Source organism: Balaenoptera ricei, chromosome 1 (genome assembly GCF_028023285.1).
Source record: "Balaenoptera ricei isolate mBalRic1 chromosome 1, mBalRic1.hap2, whole genome shotgun sequence".
In the NCBI taxonomy this organism is placed as follows: domain Eukaryota; kingdom Metazoa; phylum Chordata; class Mammalia; order Artiodactyla; family Balaenopteridae; genus Balaenoptera; species Balaenoptera ricei.
This window is the reverse complement of record NC_082639.1, coordinates 88739161-88757515: the sequence shown is the minus strand read 5'-3', so window position 1 is coordinate 88757515 and position 18355 is coordinate 88739161. Positions and strand designations below refer to the sequence as shown.

The following is an 18355-nucleotide window of genomic DNA, read 5'->3' as shown; positions in this document are numbered from 1 at the left end:
TCATGAGAAATCTCCTTCTCTAAGATGTGGTCCCATGACAACCTCGGTACTCCAACTGTCTCATGCAGTATTGTGAGAAAAGCTAATTGGCAGATTCCCAACTCAAGAAGTGAAACTATCTTCCCACCCACAATCTTTCCTATGTGTTCCGAAAAATTTCAGAAGACAAAAGAGAAGGGGAAAACCTCAGAAACATCACAACCCAAAGAGATCCAGATGAATACATAAAATATCGCCAATAAATAATGCAGCTTCTCCCTCCCACGCCAGCTCTTCAGAGCATAGATCCATCAGTGGCGAGGTTTGTGCCATCTGATTTATTTCTATAATTTCTCCTTTAAAAAAAAGCAGCTACTCTTTCTCAAAAGGAACTGATGACCAGTGTATCATACAATAGTCATAAATGATCAAGCAGGCCCAAAACACTGATATGAACAGTATTTTATTAACAAAAAGGAAAATAATATATAGAGGAAGACAGTAAGAGCCTGACATTACCTGACTCTTGTGAAATTCAAAGTATAAGATTTCTTTGTGCTCACTGTCACGTATTTCAGGAAATGACCACAACCTGGAAAGTCTATAAAAGATAAACTAAAAATCTGCAACGGAGAATTTCAGAAGCTCGAAAGGCACCAACCAGAGTGGATTAAATATAAAATTATAAAAATACTTCAGTACATTGATAACTCCAAATCCAAATTACAAAAGCCAGGGAGAATGTAAATTGCATAAAACTTTTATTATTTAGTAGCAGTGTATTATTCTACACTTTAAAATAGAACAAAATATCTTTTTGAAGGTAAACTATTCATAACAAAATACATGTCAAACAATTTTTATTATTGGAGTAGAATCACTTTGCTATATACTTTCTATATTATACACATATACTTCTTGGTTTGTCTATGTATGCACATGTGTATAAATAACTTTAAGACATACCCATGTAGATACATATGACTAAATACACACATAATTATGAAAAATTTACAGTAGTCAATTTTACAATCATTTAGTAGCTGCACATAAATTAGTATTCACAGAACTAAAAGTGTCAATATGGTTCCCTTTCCCCCACTTTTCAAATATCATCTGAATTACTCTTCACTGATAATTTTGAAAAAATACTATCATTTTCCTATACAATTAACCAATCATTTTTTACAATAACTCATAATAAAATATTTTACTATTTTAGCTTTAGAAAAGGTATACAGTTTAATTCCACTTAGTTTAATTTTTGATTCCTAAAACATACAATTCCTTTTTTCATCAGTTTAGTGCAATTGTTTGGTACTGCAGTTTTTGAAGGTTAAATTAACGAACCTGAGTCAAACATTCATTCAAATGCCTTTTTTAAAATGTAAAACATAAACAAGATGTTTTGATGAAGCATGTATAATAGTCTCAATGTACCCCCTTCTAATAAATATATGATAAATAACTCAATGGTTGAGAGTAAAGCACTTCATATGAATCCATTGAACTGTCTCTGAGTAGTCCATTCTTAAGCAGCATGGAAAACAATCAGGATCAAAGACTCCCCAACTCCCCACGGAAAAGAAGCTTACAGGCTTCTGGAGCCTAAATATAAGATTACATTTACATGAAAGGGCTGTGAAGTACCTAGGAGTCCCTTCATTTTGATGTTAGGTTTCAGATATGCTAGCTTGTGTGTCAGGGGTTTGTGATCTGTTTTAAACTTATCTCCTTTATTAATACATTGAACTACTTAGCAGCATCTTTTTCAGTTTTTTTTTTTCTCTTCATTGATTTAGAACTGGTGCCAGACCATGTGTGAATACAGGCAAAAACCTCGTACCAAAAACCAGAATACTCTAATTGGGTTACAAACTCTTTTGAGAGGAGGAAAGAAAAGCATTTGGACTGTAGAGTCATTTCACAGAGAAAAACCATCCTTTCAGAAGAAATATTCGATGAATTCTGATCTTCAACTGGATGTTAAATTTTGTTAAAACCCCCAAAGATGCAAAACTAAATGGCTCAGCAACAAAAACAAAGGGAAATGAAATGGTCTAAATAAGCCATATCAAATGACTGTACTCTTGCTAGAGATAAACTCGGATAAACTTAAGTTAGACTGACTTCCCAAAAGAATGAACTGATCTGCCATATTCATAGTGGGAACAGAAAAATCACTTTCTAAAAACTTTCTCCCTTACTTTTTCTTAATAAAGAGGAATTATTTATTCATTGTAGATAAAACCATACCAATCAAATTCAAAATACAAATTTTTGGTAGCAAACAGGAAGAAAACCTAAGTCAAAATATAGTCTAGTTTTTACATAATTTTATATATTTATAAATTTATCAAAATAGTCTTTTGAAGTTCACAATACATACATCACGTAACACTGTACATGTAAATGTAATAACAAATGTATTACGAAATACATTAAAAAATAACCTTTCAAAATACCAAATTCAACATGAAAACTGTCTTAAAAAGGGTTGACATCTTCATAAACATAGTTTCAGTGCATTTATAGTAGTCATTAACCAGAGTGTTCTGGTTTCAAGTCTCATGAAGGTCTTATCTTAGTGCTCTCTTTAATTTAAGGTAAGAAGGCAGAGATATTCTTCTGGCAAAAGCAGCTGCTTTCTCTCTACATTGCTCGTCCAGATGAAGCAATTGTGTCTAAGAGTAGAACAGCTTTCACCGGAGTGGCAAGGCCTTAGTAATGAACATATTCAGACTGAAGGGACTGTGCAGGGGAGAGACATAAACTGAGGTTAAATTCCATCACACACAAAATTTCTTGTACATTATGCAGCTTCTTCCTTCAACACAAGGCAATTTGGGTCTATTATATAAAAGATAAATGAATAAACTAGAAAAGAATAGAAAAAGATGAGGGAAACAAAGTATTTGCTAAGAATGAGATATTCAATTAGGTAAAGCAATTGCAAGAAAACTTTATATTTTAAAAGGCTTACTAATTTAATACTAGTGATTAAAAATTAAGTATTATTTGGAAATTGGTAGGTAGCACTAAACTTGCTTTTAAGCTTTTGTACAATACTATTGGGTTTTACTCAAAAGTACTAAATGACATTTGTAACTAAATAGAAGATTATTAGAGTATACTTTAAGGAATATATATACTTTTTATTTAATGCAATGCATAGCAAATGAATGTTAATGCTTCTAATGCAGTAGAATTAGCTGTCATTTAAATAGATTCCTTAAGGATGTATGGATATAATAAATACCTTATAAATCCTTTCCACTTAGGGGGGACACAAAGCACTTCTAGCTTTGAAATCTGATCTTAAGACCCAAAAAGCTTTTGTGTAGAAGAGTCTTGCAGTCATAACATAATAAACAGTGGGCAACTTTCAAGAAAAATAAATAATGCAAGTTCCTCCCACATTACATTAGATAAGAACATATAAAAGGAGCATGCTTCGGATATGTAATCAGAATGCATTGATAATAGACATAAACCAGGAAAAGATAAAGACAGGTAGAGAAAATCTGCCAAACAGTTATTTTTGAGCAGCAAACAGCAGTTAGAAAGAAGAAACATAAATCAGTCTAAACATTAACAATTTCTTTGCATAATTCTTCTAGTCAAATACCTTAGAAAAATAAAGTTTACTTGATTTGCTACCAAATGCCCTTTTCTCTTCCTCCAATAATTATTTTTCAAATTTATCTGCAGCATTTTATTAATAGGTCATCAATTCTGAGAATGGTCCATTTTATTGATAGTATGGGTATCAGTAAAAAAGAATCAGTCCATTTTGCATATAATTTACAAAAGGATTCAAACTACCTTTGAACAGCTTCAAAATCCCAGTGAACTTTATACCCTATCAACAGCCATTTACTACATAAGTATCTATCAACACCATGAGTCAAAAGTTATGGTCCTTGCCCTCAAGGGGCAAAAGACCACACTGTCACACAGACATAAAGTGAAAAGACAAAGGTGCCAACATTAAATAATAATATACATAGGGTGAGAGTAACATTGTGCACAAGCAAAAGATTAGGCAAGGGGTGGAAAAGGAAGGTCATGGCAGGGAGGTGCGTTCTCGAGGCTGCAAGTTTCAAGGAAGAGGTTAAATGTTAAGAGCAGCAAGAAAAAAAGGAAAAGGCTTGGCAAACTGGCTTTCTCACTGCAGGATGTAGTTTACGTCAAGGCTTCAAAACAGGAGAGATGATCAAGACTTAGGGTACTATAATGTAAATATACCTGAACTCACAGAGAGAATAAAAGAGGTACAACTCTGAGAAAGTCCAGTGAAACTGGTCCAATGCCTTGAAGCCCATTTAACTTGTGGGACGTCAGCTACCATCCTAGCAGTTAGAGCTTAAAAGTGGACTATCATTTTTCTAGGTGCTTTTTCCCAGTTTCTTCTGAAATCTCTGCAGAGAGGGCAGAGCCATGAGGTCTCCCCAGCAGCAAAAATGCCACACATGCATGCTATACACTGGCCAATGCTTTCTTGGGAATATTTTAACTTTCGCTTTTGTTCTAATTAGAAAAGTTATTCATATTATCAGTAACATAAATTATAAAGCTCCTCTGATTGCTTGAAAATTTACAACAAAGTTGTTTTTGCAAGCACCTCTAAAGTTCCATCAACTCTCAATAAATAGAAATACAGCAAATGAACAGACACTAGACAAGCGACCTTTGTTAAACTAACTTTCTTCCAGGTTAAAGTGTTTTACATTATGCATCAATATATAGGGGGTAAATATGTGTGTACATATATTTATTTATTTTATGGAATCATGATACTCACTGAACTAGAAAATGGAAATAGTTTAGAATATTAGACTAAGGATTTCAATCATTCATGTGAAGTATATATTCATTAGTCTCTGGCAGACAGCCTTTCCTTGCACACAGCAGAGGTCAGAAACTCTGGCTGGTGTTTAATCCGGCCTTCAGATTCACATGACCACAGTCTTTACTGCTTCCTTTGGCACTCACCCAGTTTGCTCACTTATATTGCCTAATTCTCTCTGCAGGCCTCTGTAAACGAATGAAGACATGATTTGGCCAAAGAATGAAACTTCTGTCATGCTGCTTAATTCATTCAACAAACAATTATTGAACATCAATAGCATGTATATATTAGGTACTGTGGGATAAAAATATGATACCAAAATTCTCAAAACCAAACATATCCCATGGTTTCTTTATATGGTGTAAAGAAAGTTAAAGAAAATAAGAGATCAGTAAAACGGGTTTAGCAAATTATTCTGACATCAGTGTTTTGTAACAAATTAACCCTTTTTCATTTTCAGTCTAAAATGAAAATCTTAATGTAACTGGACTTAGGGAAGAAAGAGAATTGTTAAAATCTACAAGACCTATTCACTTTTGAAAAGTATAACTAATATTTCAAGACCTTTTCACTGGGGAAACAATAGTGACAGAAATTCAGATTTCAGGCACCACGTGTTTATATAATGGGGTTGTACTCAGGGTATCTGGTTCATTTGTTTTCCAAATGTACACGTATCCTAAGTTATTAATATCCCAGAAAACACAGTAGCCAGTTATTGGCACTTTTAATTTTTATAGTAAAAATGAAAATGCACTGTGTACTTCATAAACAATATCATTATTGCTATTGATTTTATTATTCAAAAAATAGATTAACTGAAGTACAACTAACTGGAATTTTTGATACATTAGGTATACTACTTAACAGGTCAATTATTCTGTAAAAGATGCTTATTGAGTACTTTCTACATACTGGGCACAGTTGTAAACATCTTATATGTATTAACTCATTAAACGCTCTGAACAACTCATTTTACAGATGGGGAAATTGAGGCACAAAGCAGTAAAGTAACTTGCCCAAGATCATGCAACTAGGAAGGAATTTGAACTCCAGCAGTCTGGCTGTAAAGCCCAAACTCTTAGCCACCACAATATAATGCCTCAAGACACTTCCAGCATTTGTCCTGTGATTCACTACATATTCAAACGAACATTCTCTATCACATGACACAGACAAATAATGAGCAGGGTATGATCCTGAGCGAGCAAAGAAATACTAACATACAAAAGAGAATGTACTATTTATTACTGTAAAGAAGATACAATTTTTAAATGATTTTCAATAGAACTGAATCCAAAAGAATTTTCAGGAATATTCTATAAGGAAATTTTCTTTATAAACACCCATGTTTAAACACCTATGTTTAAATATTCTGATTAAAGTTTTAATTCTGCTTGGCCAATTTTTTTTATCATTACCATAGAATTGATAACCAATGTATCTGGGAAAAAAAAAAAAAAACCCTCAGCAATGACAATGATATGGTTATGAAGGAAGTGAGACCTGAGGTGTAAATATTATTTTACAAAGTAGCACTTATTTATATAACCAAGAGATTTTAATTTCTTAAGTAGAAAATTCAAGTTCATGTGGCCATTAGGTTCAACTGGGTCACAGTGAGTTAAGACCAGATCAAGTTTATCATGATCATATGGTATTTTTACAGTATGAATACCCTAAACTAGTAATATAGCAATATTCAGCCTGCAAATGAAGGATAAAATTACCTTACATTGCAGCCCCCAAAATTTTTATGTCAAAATATAAGCTTCCAGCAAGAATTCTTGCTCTGAAAGCAGCTGGATTTGACACAAAACACAGTGTTAGGTAAGGAGATCAAGACAATTTGTTCTGTTCTGGAAATGTGCTACTAATCTGTTTTGGCAGATGTAGGTAGTGACATTAAAATTTAGCTATTCTGGGGGTGTTTCTTTTTTAAACAGCCCAGTTACCTAATCATGGTAGAAAAATGTCTAATAATTATTGATATAAATACTGTACAAATAGTTAATAAATAAAACTATAAACTGACTATCAAAAACAGCAAATTGTAAAGAATAATGAAAGTTAAGGTCTTTGTGAGCAAATGAATGCAATAATGTCTTAGTGTTCAAACAACTTGGACCAAAGGACCCTACGATCTGGAGTGTTGGTTTCCTAGTAGGTCAAAATCACCGTGTGCTTTTGTCACACTGACTTTTTCTTTCCTGCATTTCCCCATTTTCCCAAGTCCCTTAGGAAGAAAAAAATAGTCTACTAGTTACCTTGGTTTGAGTTCTAACTACAGAAGCAAAAAGCACCTACAGAGGCAAAAAGTGATTTGTTTTACACTTTGCTGTACATCTGAAACTAACACAATATTGTAAATTAACTATACTTCAATTTTTAAAAAGTGATTTGTTTTAATGGCATCACTGATAGTTAAAGGAAAGAAACACATGTTTGGTAATATGGTATCTTATATATAACGCCAGTGTTTTTCAGTTTTAATGAACAATTGAGGAAAAAATAAACACTGGGGAAAAATAGATTTATCTATAACTGCCTCTGTACTCCTGGGTCTTTTATGGCTTAGCAATGGAGTCTCCAGTTGTAATGTTTGTAAGTTAAAAACACACAAAATACGTGCATTGATACATATTTCCACAAATGTGGTTTCACAATACTACTGAAAGTATTTGCCTCTGCTAACATGATAATACTTCTGCAATAACACTAGTATAAGCATAGCTGGATAAGGTTTTATTGGCATCATATTAGGTTAAGGTTTGTGATAAAATCAGGTTTGTGATAAAAATCAGCTTCAAAAGAGGTGTAAGCATTTTTCTACAGTGCTCTCTAAGCATTTCAGGGACCCCAAGATTTAACAATGCAATTTTGGTTGACTAAAATGCTATACAAACTATTCTTTCACCTTCCTGCATAACTTTTAATAGATTCTTTTTTCTAGGGGAACTTAATATGTGCTCTTCAACAATCTCAAAGAGCTCAATTGTTAGATGACAGATTGTTGACACTCAACTTGACTCAGCCAACAATTACATGCATGTTTTCAGTTCATCTGAACACCAAAATTATATTGACGCAAGCTTGGTTGAAATGTATTTTCTTTTAGTTTAGTAAAGCCACATTTCTAGAAAACAACAAAACTCTCAGATTGCTGTATATTAAAGCTAAAGCTGAGAAGTTGTTTGCTTTTTGTTAGTGCTTCCTGCGCTTGCAATGATTACGGGCCCCTAATTAGCCCTTTGCTTAACTTTCATGAACCTAGATAGATTAGCCAACGTTGAGTTCAATAAATATTTATTAGGTGCTTTCCACACTTTGGAACCTGAGAAAACAAATATGCCTCTGAGGAGCTTAAAAGCCAGCAGAGGAGAGAGAATCACACACAGCTGACTGTACTACGAGAGAAACCAGAGGGTGAGAACAAAGTCCCACAGGAGATGAGAAGGACAAGGCATTCCGCCTGGATGGGTCACAAATGCCTCATCAAAAAGATAACTAGTGAGCCAGGCCAGGAAATAAAAAACCAAGCAGAGACAGGAGGAAAAGCAGAGTAAACTGCTTGTGCTAGGGGCTCGGCAAGAGGCAGAACGTCAGTCAGGATGCCGGGTGGAGCTGCTGGAGAAGACAGGGCGGGAGGCACGTGGTCTGATGGGGAAGGGCGCCGAGGGGTAGGCAAGGGATCCAGACCAGACCCTGTGTGCAAAGTGGAGACGACGAATGACTCTTAACACAGGAATGATTTAATCAGCTGTGTCTTAGACATCTAGCGCTGGCAGCGGTACAGAGGAAAGTTTAAAGGCAAGAGATACTGAAGGCAGGGAGGAAATTTAGAATGCTAGCCCAATAGTCCACAAAGACCTCAGTGAAGGCAGCAGTGATAAGAATGGAGGAACAAAATACGGACATTTCAAAGGGAAAACTGCTAGGACTTAGTGGCTGGATGTGGCAGAGGGAAGGCAGAAGTAACGTCAAAGACGATTCCAAATTTCTAGCTTGGATGATTGGATGTATAAAGATCACAATCAGTAAGCCAGGAAACAAAAGGAGGAGTAGACAACTGAAAGAGCATGTATTCTTTCCCAGGACTGCCCACAGGAAGTTAGAAATGTAAGTTCAATGCTCAGGAGATGATTATCCAGAGAGAGAAGTAGACCAAGGTCAGAGCCTTAGGAAAAATCATTAAGGAGCAGGTGGAGGAAGACAAACAGGTCACTATTTAATGGGGGGAAAAGGAGAAATGGGAAAATAATATTCCAACACTCAGGAGACCAAAAATAACAGGAGAAAAGGGCGGTCAACAGAGTCAAATGCTGCAGGAAGACTAAGAAGAATGAAGACTAACAAGAGATCATCAGATCTGGCTGAAAGAAGTCAGTGGCAGCCTGTGGGACAGACTTTCACCATACTGTGGTGCCACCTCCCTTGTCCAAGTTTGTCCATAAAGGAGACGCTATGATAGGTGACAGAACTGAGGGGAGGAATTGGTGAGACCACTCTGTACCTGTTCATAGGTGAGGAGACAGGCAAATGGATGGTAAGAGACTGAAGATCTAGCAGAGCAAGGACGTGGATGGGGCAACTCCCAGGAACAGTTTGGAAAGAATAGTTCAGGCAGGTAGGGTTACCACTGGAAAACAGTAGGGCTCCTTTTTTAAAAAAGGAATAAATGGACAAGTCAGATGCAGGTACACTTTGAGGTAGAGAAGAGGACAGTTAAGAGGAATTATTCCTGAAAACTTCTATGTTCTCAGCAGAACTCAGGACCAGGTTAACTAAGGTTGGAGGAGCTGTGTTGATGAAGAGCATGAAAAAGCTTCTGAACAGCCAATGTGGGGAAGAGAAAGGGAGCCAAAATGGAATAAGTAAACTACTTATGAGCACTGAAGGGTCAGGGTAAATTAGAAATTCATTTGAAATGGAGTCAGTTGGCAAAGTCATGGGATTTTCTCCAGCAGAGCTCAGAAGAGAGAGACTAGAAACAGACATGAGATGGCTGAACTGATCTAATTTGGGAGGCTAGTGATAAAGTGGCTACAGAAAAGAGGTCCAAGTGGAACAGAGAATGTTGGAAAAAGGAAGCAGAAATGACTATAGGAAGTAAACTGTGAGGGGGAACAGGCAGGGGTCATAAAAAAGTCATGGGGAAGAGTCAGTAGGGTGGGGGGGGCAGTATGTTTGATATGGGCCTTATAGAATTCAAGATATCAGAAGCAATGCTCTAAGCAATAAGAAGGTCCATGAAATGGATTTCCAAGTGAATAAAAGCAAAGATCACTGAAGTTAAGGAAGTTTAAAATACAGAAGCTGTGAGACTGAGCAAGTCACTGCCTCTCTGAGTCTTAATTTCCTCATCTGTAAATTACGGGTTAAATAAATAAGATGATGTATAAATATTGCACCTGATACAATGTGAGGCACATAGGAGGTATTCAATAAGTCATTGATGAGGATGATGGTAAGGATTAGAAGAATGTTACAGTTGTCACACATGCTGGCAGTAGCTTGGTAGCTAAAAAGTAAAGCCAAAGTCCTCAGTATAATGGTATTAGGCGGCAGAGGCTTCAGGAGGTAATTAGGTCATGAGAATAGTGACTTCATGAATGAAATTGGTGTTCCTTTTTTTTTTAAATTTATTTATTTTATTTATTTATTTTTGGCTGCGTTGGGTCTTCATTGCTGCGCATGGGCTTTCTCTAGTTGCGGCGAGCGGGGGCTACTCCTTGTTGCAGTGCACGGGCTTCTCACTGCAGTGGCTTCTCTTGTTGAGGAGCACAGGCTCTAGGCACGTGGGCTTCAGTAGTTGTGGCATGCGGGCTATAGAGCACAGGCTCAGTAGCTGTGGTGCACAGGCTTAGCTGCTCCACGGCATGTGGGATCTTCCCAGACCAGGGCTCGAACCTATGTCCCCTGCATTGGCAGGTGGATTCTTAACCACTGCGCCACCAGGGAAGCCCCAGGATTGATATTCTTATAAAAGGGACCCAGAGAGCTCTCTCGCCCTCTTACAGCCATGTGAGGATACAATGAGAAGATGGCAGTCTGCAACCCAGAAGAGAGCCCTCACCTGAACCTGACCATGCTGGCACCCGATCTCTGGCTTCCAGCCCCCAGAATGGTGAGAAATAAATTTGTTGTTTATAAACTGCTAGTCTAGGGTGTTTTGTTATAGCAGCCAAACTCACTAACATACTGGTTTTTTATGTCCTTTCTTTCCACTCTAATAACTTTCAATCAGAGACTGAACCTGAGGATGCCAAAGCCCACATAGATGATGAACTCATTAATATCACGGAACTGAGGGTCTCACAATAGTCTGACCAAGAGAGAGAAATATCTGCTTCTATGGATAAAACAGTTCTCTCTCACACATATCAGCCATGTGAGTTCAGATATTCAACAGCAAACAGAGCCTGTGTCATTTACCAAAGATTTCTTCCATTAGGGGCAGATCCAATGACTTTACAAGTAACATGCATGGGCCATCTGTGCTTGTTTGCACATGCATGCACACCTGCATGTATGTGTGTCTGTGTGTAATAGGGGGTTGCAATAAAAACATGCCTTTCTGGGTTAAACGCCTTACACACATACAGTAAATTTCAAATTTTTGGAAGAAATAAATGACCTACTCAATATTAGAAAAGATGACAATATGGAATAAACAAACCAATAATCAAATAAGTAAGCAGAGTCCAATGCTAGATACTATGAAGTTAATAAACGTAAGATGCCATGGTTTCTAACCTCAAGTTTACCAACCAACTCAGTGGGGATCCAAGTGGTACACTCATGAGAAAGGTGACTCTCAATATGAAACAGAAATGATAAAGGCCAAATGACCAATACAGAGGGGACAAATTTAGAAAAAGTCAAGACTGCTATAGTTGGGTGAGGCCAAGGAAGGCTTCACAGAGGAGGAAGTAGGATTTAGGCTAACTTCTGAAGGGAAGGAGTCTGAAAGCAAAGGTGAACCAGGTTGGGAGCATAGCATGTAAGAAAAGGATGAAGGTCCTTGGAGCAGGGAATATTCAAGTTCTACATGGAAGAAGTAAAAGGATCATGCTCAGGAGTGAAGGGAAATGAGTTTGAAATGAAGGTTGAGGGAAGACTCGAAAAGACCCTGAATGGTTAACCCCAGAGACTGAACCTACTTCATGTCAAGATGGAGCTGAAAGTTATGCTCCTAATGACCACTCTGGGTATAAATCAAATATTTTTAAAATGTGAGGAAGAAAAGGCACAACAGGACACAAAAGTAAGATCAACATGTTCATGGCCCAGAAACAAACTAAGACACAGTGGCAGGCCACTGGCTACAGAGCTGGAAGCTTATAGAGGTGGCCAGGTGTCCCATTCCTGGGGGTACACAGGCTAAAAGCTGCTGGCCTGAATCTGAGGCTGGGGTCAGGCTCTCCCACCTGTGAAAGGGGCCAAGGGAAGCCACAAACAATGCCTTGGGCCAGGTTTGTGCAAAGCTGCATCCTTGCCTGAGAAGTCAGCCTGCCGAGCTCACCAAGGGAAGAGAAGCTGGGACATGAAGATCTGTTTCTAGAGTGGAACACCTAGGGGGTCAAGTGGAGCCAAGAAGAAAGCCAATAGATGAGGTGGGGAAAACAAAGGGAGAGGGGAGAGAAACAAAAAGCTCCCATCCAGAGTGAATCTACAAATGAAAATTCTAAAACACACAAGGAACGTGAACACCAAGAGAACTGACAAAGTCTGCAATCAGGAGACAAATTCTCACAGGCTGAAGCAATAGGCAAATCACAAAGCAATCTCAAAACAACTTATCATCTGAGATCCTCAAGGTGAGAAAATGAAGAATAGCCATAAAAAGAATAAGAATTTATTAAATGAAATAGGCAGGTCCAATGAGAACAGATGACTATCATAAAGAATGAATTATAAATGCTGGAAATGAAAGCTATGGCTATGGAAATCAAAAGGTAGATAGGTTAGGGATATATTGCAGAATGGACACAATTAAAAGAGAGTTAGTGAATTGGAAAATAATAGGAGGGAGTCAATCAGAACACAGCCAGAGGGCTTCCCTGGTGGGGCAGTGGTTAAGAATCCACCTGCCAATGCAGGAGACACAGGTTTGAACCCTGGTCCGGGAAGATCCCACATGCCGCGGAGCAACTAAGCCTGTGCGCCACAACTACTGAAGCCTGCGCGCCTAGAGCCCGTGCTCGGCAACAGGAGAAGCCACCGCAATGAGAAGCCTGTGCACTGCAATGAAGAGTAGCCTCCACTCTCTGCACCTAGAGAAAGCCCACGCGCAGCAACGAAGACCCAACGTAACCAAAAATAAATAAATAATTTTTTTTTTTAAAACAGGAACACAGACAGAGCAATAGGAATTTCAAAACATAAAATAGAAGGCAAGAATACTGAGGACAGTTTGAAATGCTCTAACATAAATCTAGGGGTATTGCAAAAGAAGAGAGTAGGAGGAAAGGCAAAAAAGCACTATCCAGAAAGATAATGGTTGACAATTTTCCATAACTGAAAAAGTCATCAGCCCTTTGACTGAAAGCACACTGAGGCCAAAAAAGGACAAACTATAATGAATCAATATCTAGATATATTATGGTGAAACTGTAGAACTTCAAGGAAAAAGAGAAAAATCTGATAATAATTAGTTTTACTCTTCAACTGAGAAGCTTTGAGAGCAAAGGATAACATTAAGAAACTAGGATTTCAAGCATACTTTGGCAGCAGTGCAAAGACAGACTGAAGGACCAGAAAAATGATGGCTGAAGATTAACTAAGCCAGAAGATGCCCTCATGGAGCTTTCAATCTAGTGGAAGACAATGGCTTACACATCTTTGTCTTACCTTCCTCCACTAAAACAATACTGAGCTTATGGTAGACACTCCTCATATAAATACTGGATAACTTTTTAATTGGATAAGCCTCTATACATATACAAAAAGCACTTACTCTCTTTTACTGCTGGCCAAAAATAAATAAACAACTAGAGGAAGATTAAAATAAGATCCTTTTCTATTGATTTAGCATATTGTTGACATTATATAAGAAAAAAGGTATCAAATTAAGTTCAACAACGAAGGCAATTAATAACTCCAATGTATTTGAGATTAAAGCAAGTTCTGTGTTTTAAAGAATCCTTTCAAATGGAGAGTCAAAAACAGCTGTCAGGATTTATACAGCAAACTAATGTAAACCACTATTTAACATTAGAAACTTGAACAACCTTCAGTTCTATCTGCAAATACCATGTGTACCTAAATAATTTATATGTAAAATTAGGCATCACCTGAACCGTGCTGACCTCAGAACAATTTGATGCTTTGTCAAGTAACATTCCCAAGTCCCCCTGGGAAGGGAACAGAAGAATACCAATGCTGAAAGAACGCCAAAGATGTAGCTCAATACTGAGACCGAGCTCATGTTCTTGATAGTATTAGTATCCCTCAGCTGAAAAATTGCATCAAATTTAAGGCAATGCCACAACAAAGAGGAGAGATGGAAAAACCACAGTAGTTTGAACATACAGCAAGGTTAGAAAGCTAGTACTAACCCTATATATTAAATAATATTTAATCCTTTATCAGGACAAGATGATAGTTTTTTAAATGAAGAACAGGCAGAGTGAAAAGACATCAAGTTAAATCAGGAAAAGCTATTACATACCATTGGAAAGTAGGCGCATTTTATTGGGAATGGATGTTCAAACAATCAATACGTAGTTCATCACTGTCACACTAACATTACTCCAAAGTAAAAATGAAGCATGCTTTAATGCACACACCAACTGCTCAGATTTTCATCAAACTGGTTATTTCAGGAAGCTGGATCTAATAATTTGATCGTATTCTAAGTCCTACTTTAAGAACAAATAATACCTTAAAATATATATTTTCCCCCTAATGCTAGAACACAGAACTTAACCTATTCATAGGCTACCCAGGTTGTTCTGACACTGGTCAAATCTGAGATGGAAACTCATCCACAGAGTCTTCACAACCAAAGAGCAGACTAACCAGCTGAGTATAAAAATGGTAACGACCACTGGGACAGGGAACTGCATTTAAGGCAATTTCAACGGTGGCATAAGGAGAACATTAAAGTAAAGTAGTACACAATATTTCATTTCAATCTTCCTTTCAACTTTAAACCAAATGAGTATTTTTAATACTTTTCTGTGTTTAGAACTGCATTAGAAACCATAAAATAGAAAAGAATTTTATAAAATGTCTACACAAAGAAAGTTTAAAATTTGGAGACTTGCAAATAAAAACTGCATGTATAAAGTCTCGCATGTATAGACAATATGTAAACAAATACAGATGCTTGTGTATGCAAAGCAACATTACATATTGATAAAGTAGTAAATAGTCATCATGAATAGAAACAGAGGTTAAAAAGTAAAACGTTTGGTGGGTTCGATTTTTTGAGAAGAGTTTCAGGGCGTATATGGAAGATAATATGTCTTCTCATAATGAGAAATTAGTGAAGAAGGAAGGGGGCTTCCAAGAAAGAGCTTCCCAAAGGCCAGGAGGTAGGGGAGGAAACCACACTCCGGGTCAAGCAGGGTAAAGCTGGTACAAAGATACAATAAGGAGAACAAAGGACAGAGAGCCTGAAAGCTCAGCAAAGGAATTCAGGATCAATGTTCTAGCATTAGGGGATCACTGGTCACTTTCAAATGATGATGAGATCAGTACCTATTACCTGGCTATGCTCTCAAGCGGGGATCGGCAAACTACAGCCCAGGGGACAAATCCAGCTCACCACCTGTTTCTGTAAATAAAGCTTCATTGGAACACAGCCACACCCTCCATACACATATATAAAAGAGTTGGGACACAGAGCCAAAAATTTACTCTCTGGTCCTTTACAGAAAGAGTTTGTGACCCCAGTTTAACGTATGAATTAAGACTGAGTTAAGAAGATTATCAACAAGGCTAACACAACAAAGAAGATGAGAAAGCAGCAGAATAGAGAAGAATGGGAAAATTCCAAGAGACAATGAATGGCATCACTGACATAACCTGCAACATCACTAAAAGAATATTCTTGAAAATGTTTGAAGATCAATATATGAGTGAATAACAAAGCTTAGTATAAGCTACTACTTAATAATTTTAAAAGTCACAAAAAAGATCTTAATAGGTGATACCCGAAGAAGCTTTCAGAAGAAACTTATTATAGGACTGCTTATCTTATTTATGTTTATATTCCCTACAGATCAATACAATAAAAGCTTGTTATAAAAGGCTGTTCCCATAAAGCAAAGATTAATTTCTGACACAGAAGTGACAAAAAATTCTTTGTAGCCAACCTGACTATATATATGTATTTTTATAACAAAGCACATTATTTTACAACTCCTCATGTCAAATGTTGTAAAAAATATGTTTTCTAAGGACCATAATTTTTTTTCAATAGCTAAGTTTCCATTTATAAAAATAAATATATCATTTAAAATTTCATAGTAAAAATATGTTAGAGCTATTGGTCATATATGATTATTTAATAGTATCTATACTACTACGTATGTGCATTGAAACACAGCGTAATTGTTGAAAAGCATAGAATTTACCCAAAGAAACCTGCTGAGGTAGGGTTGGGAGACAGCAAACAGGGCTCAAACTGGTCTCCTGCCTTCAGGGTTTCTGGCAAGAGCTCCCATCCCCATGAATGCCAGGATTATCTTCATCAAATCAGATCTGATCAAGTCACTCGTGCTGACAAGATTCCAGTAGCTCACACTGCACCACCCAGTTTGGCTTCAGCTTAATTTTCCAGCCTTCCCTTTAGGTAACCACCCCTGGCTTTAGCTACACTGGAACACTCACTGCTCTTAAAACAATAATAGCTAAAATTATTGAGCATTATCTATAGGTACTGTGTAAACTATTTCATATGATTTATCTCAATTAATCAACACAACCACCCTATTACAAAGATTATTATCATTACCACATAAGCTTTAAGGCCTCACAGTCACACAAACCCCTTTCAAAGCACACAGTCATATGTCTGTATACAATTTACAAAAATAGTTTGTACTCTTTATCTTAAACAGATCCCACCAAACTGTGTAAGTTTCAGGTGCACAAAACCTAAATATGCTCCTGATTATTATTATTCCCATTTACTGAGGCTCGGAGAGGTTAAATAACTTGCCAAAGTACTCACCACAAGGAAATGGTAGAGACAGGATTTGAACCCAGGTCTACTCGTCTTTAGAAACTAAGAACTTAACTATAGTACTAAGACTGTACCTCTGTTCTTGTAGCTCCCATTGTCTGAAATGACCATTCCTCGTCTTCCTATTTTCATCACTAGATTTCTAGAAGGCTCCTGTTCATCCTCCAAAGTCCAACTAAAATGTTATGCCTTCTTCACAGCTTTCCCTAACCCTTCTTGGCAAAAAAGGCATATCTTTTAGCTATCCCTCTATTTTAAACACATATCACAGCATATCTATGACATGATGTAATCAAAAGAATATGCTTTTAGGAGTCAAACTGACCCAGGTACAAATTATGGCTCTGCTACATATTTGTGGTACAATCTATGGCAAAATATTTAAACTCTCAAACCCTTAAGTTATTTATCTTTAAAATGGAAGCAATAATTCTTACCACATTCATTCATTTAAATATCCAACCATCCATAATATACCCATTCAAGAAATACTTAATGAATGCCTACTATATGCAAGGCACAGAGCATACAACCGTGAAAAACAGACACTGGCCCTGCCGCCACAGAGCTTACAGTCTAGCGGAGGATACAGACTAGTGAACAGATGATTAAAATTCAGAGCGAGAATCTGAGTATTGCAATTAAGACCAAGGCAGGGTGTAGAAGAGCTTATGGGGGAAGCATTGTGACCTAACCCAGACTTGCAGGGTCAGGTAAGGACAATGCAGATGAATAGCAATTCAGTGGTAAGTCTCTTAAAAATAACACAGAGCAAATATTCAAGACAGATACCGCAAGTAATTTCAATTTAATGAAATACTTCCACCCCACCCACGCCATAATCACACGTCCCTCATCTCTTAAGATTTGAAAACGCCTCTGAATGTCAGGGAGGGAAAACTGATTTTTTACAGTAGGTGGGTCAGCCAAAATGAAACCTGGTGCATTGCACTGGTCAGTAGAAACCTCAAGACTAACAGAACAGTCCAAATAAAAATAAAATCTGCTTCTCAGAATTCTGTCACAACCATAAGGATTCCTCAACATTTGTTCCTGTTACCTGTGTTAAAGCATTTAATGACAGAACAAGGAAATCATTTCCACATTTTTCTGGGGGCTGAACTCCTGCACAAAGTGAGAAGCAATTGCAGCTTTCAAGAGAGATGCTAATTGCAGCTTTTAAAATATTAGACGCCCTCTAAACATCCAGCAACCCCCGTCCCCTAGGAGTTTCTGGGTCTTTCTTAAAGGTGTGAGGAGGATATTGCCATCTAGACTTCATTTCCTACCTAAGGATTTAAAAACATTTTTGTTGAGTGATTTATTCC

General features: G+C 37.1%; 1 protein-coding gene across 2 annotated transcripts in view; it reads right to left on the bottom strand.

Annotated features, from left to right (window-relative positions):
• Positions 1-2268: 2268 nt before the first annotated feature.
• Positions 2269-18355, bottom strand: part of CDC14A (cell division cycle 14A) — a 182393-nt gene continuing 166306 nt past the window's right edge. For both annotated transcript variants that reach the window (XM_059900504.1, XM_059900512.1), the window contains one exon: positions 2269-2730. In XM_059900504.1, coding sequence (XP_059756487.1) covers positions 2701-2730 — 30 coding nt within the window. In that variant the 3' untranslated portion in view covers positions 2269-2700. The remainder of the gene's footprint in view (positions 2731-18355) is intronic.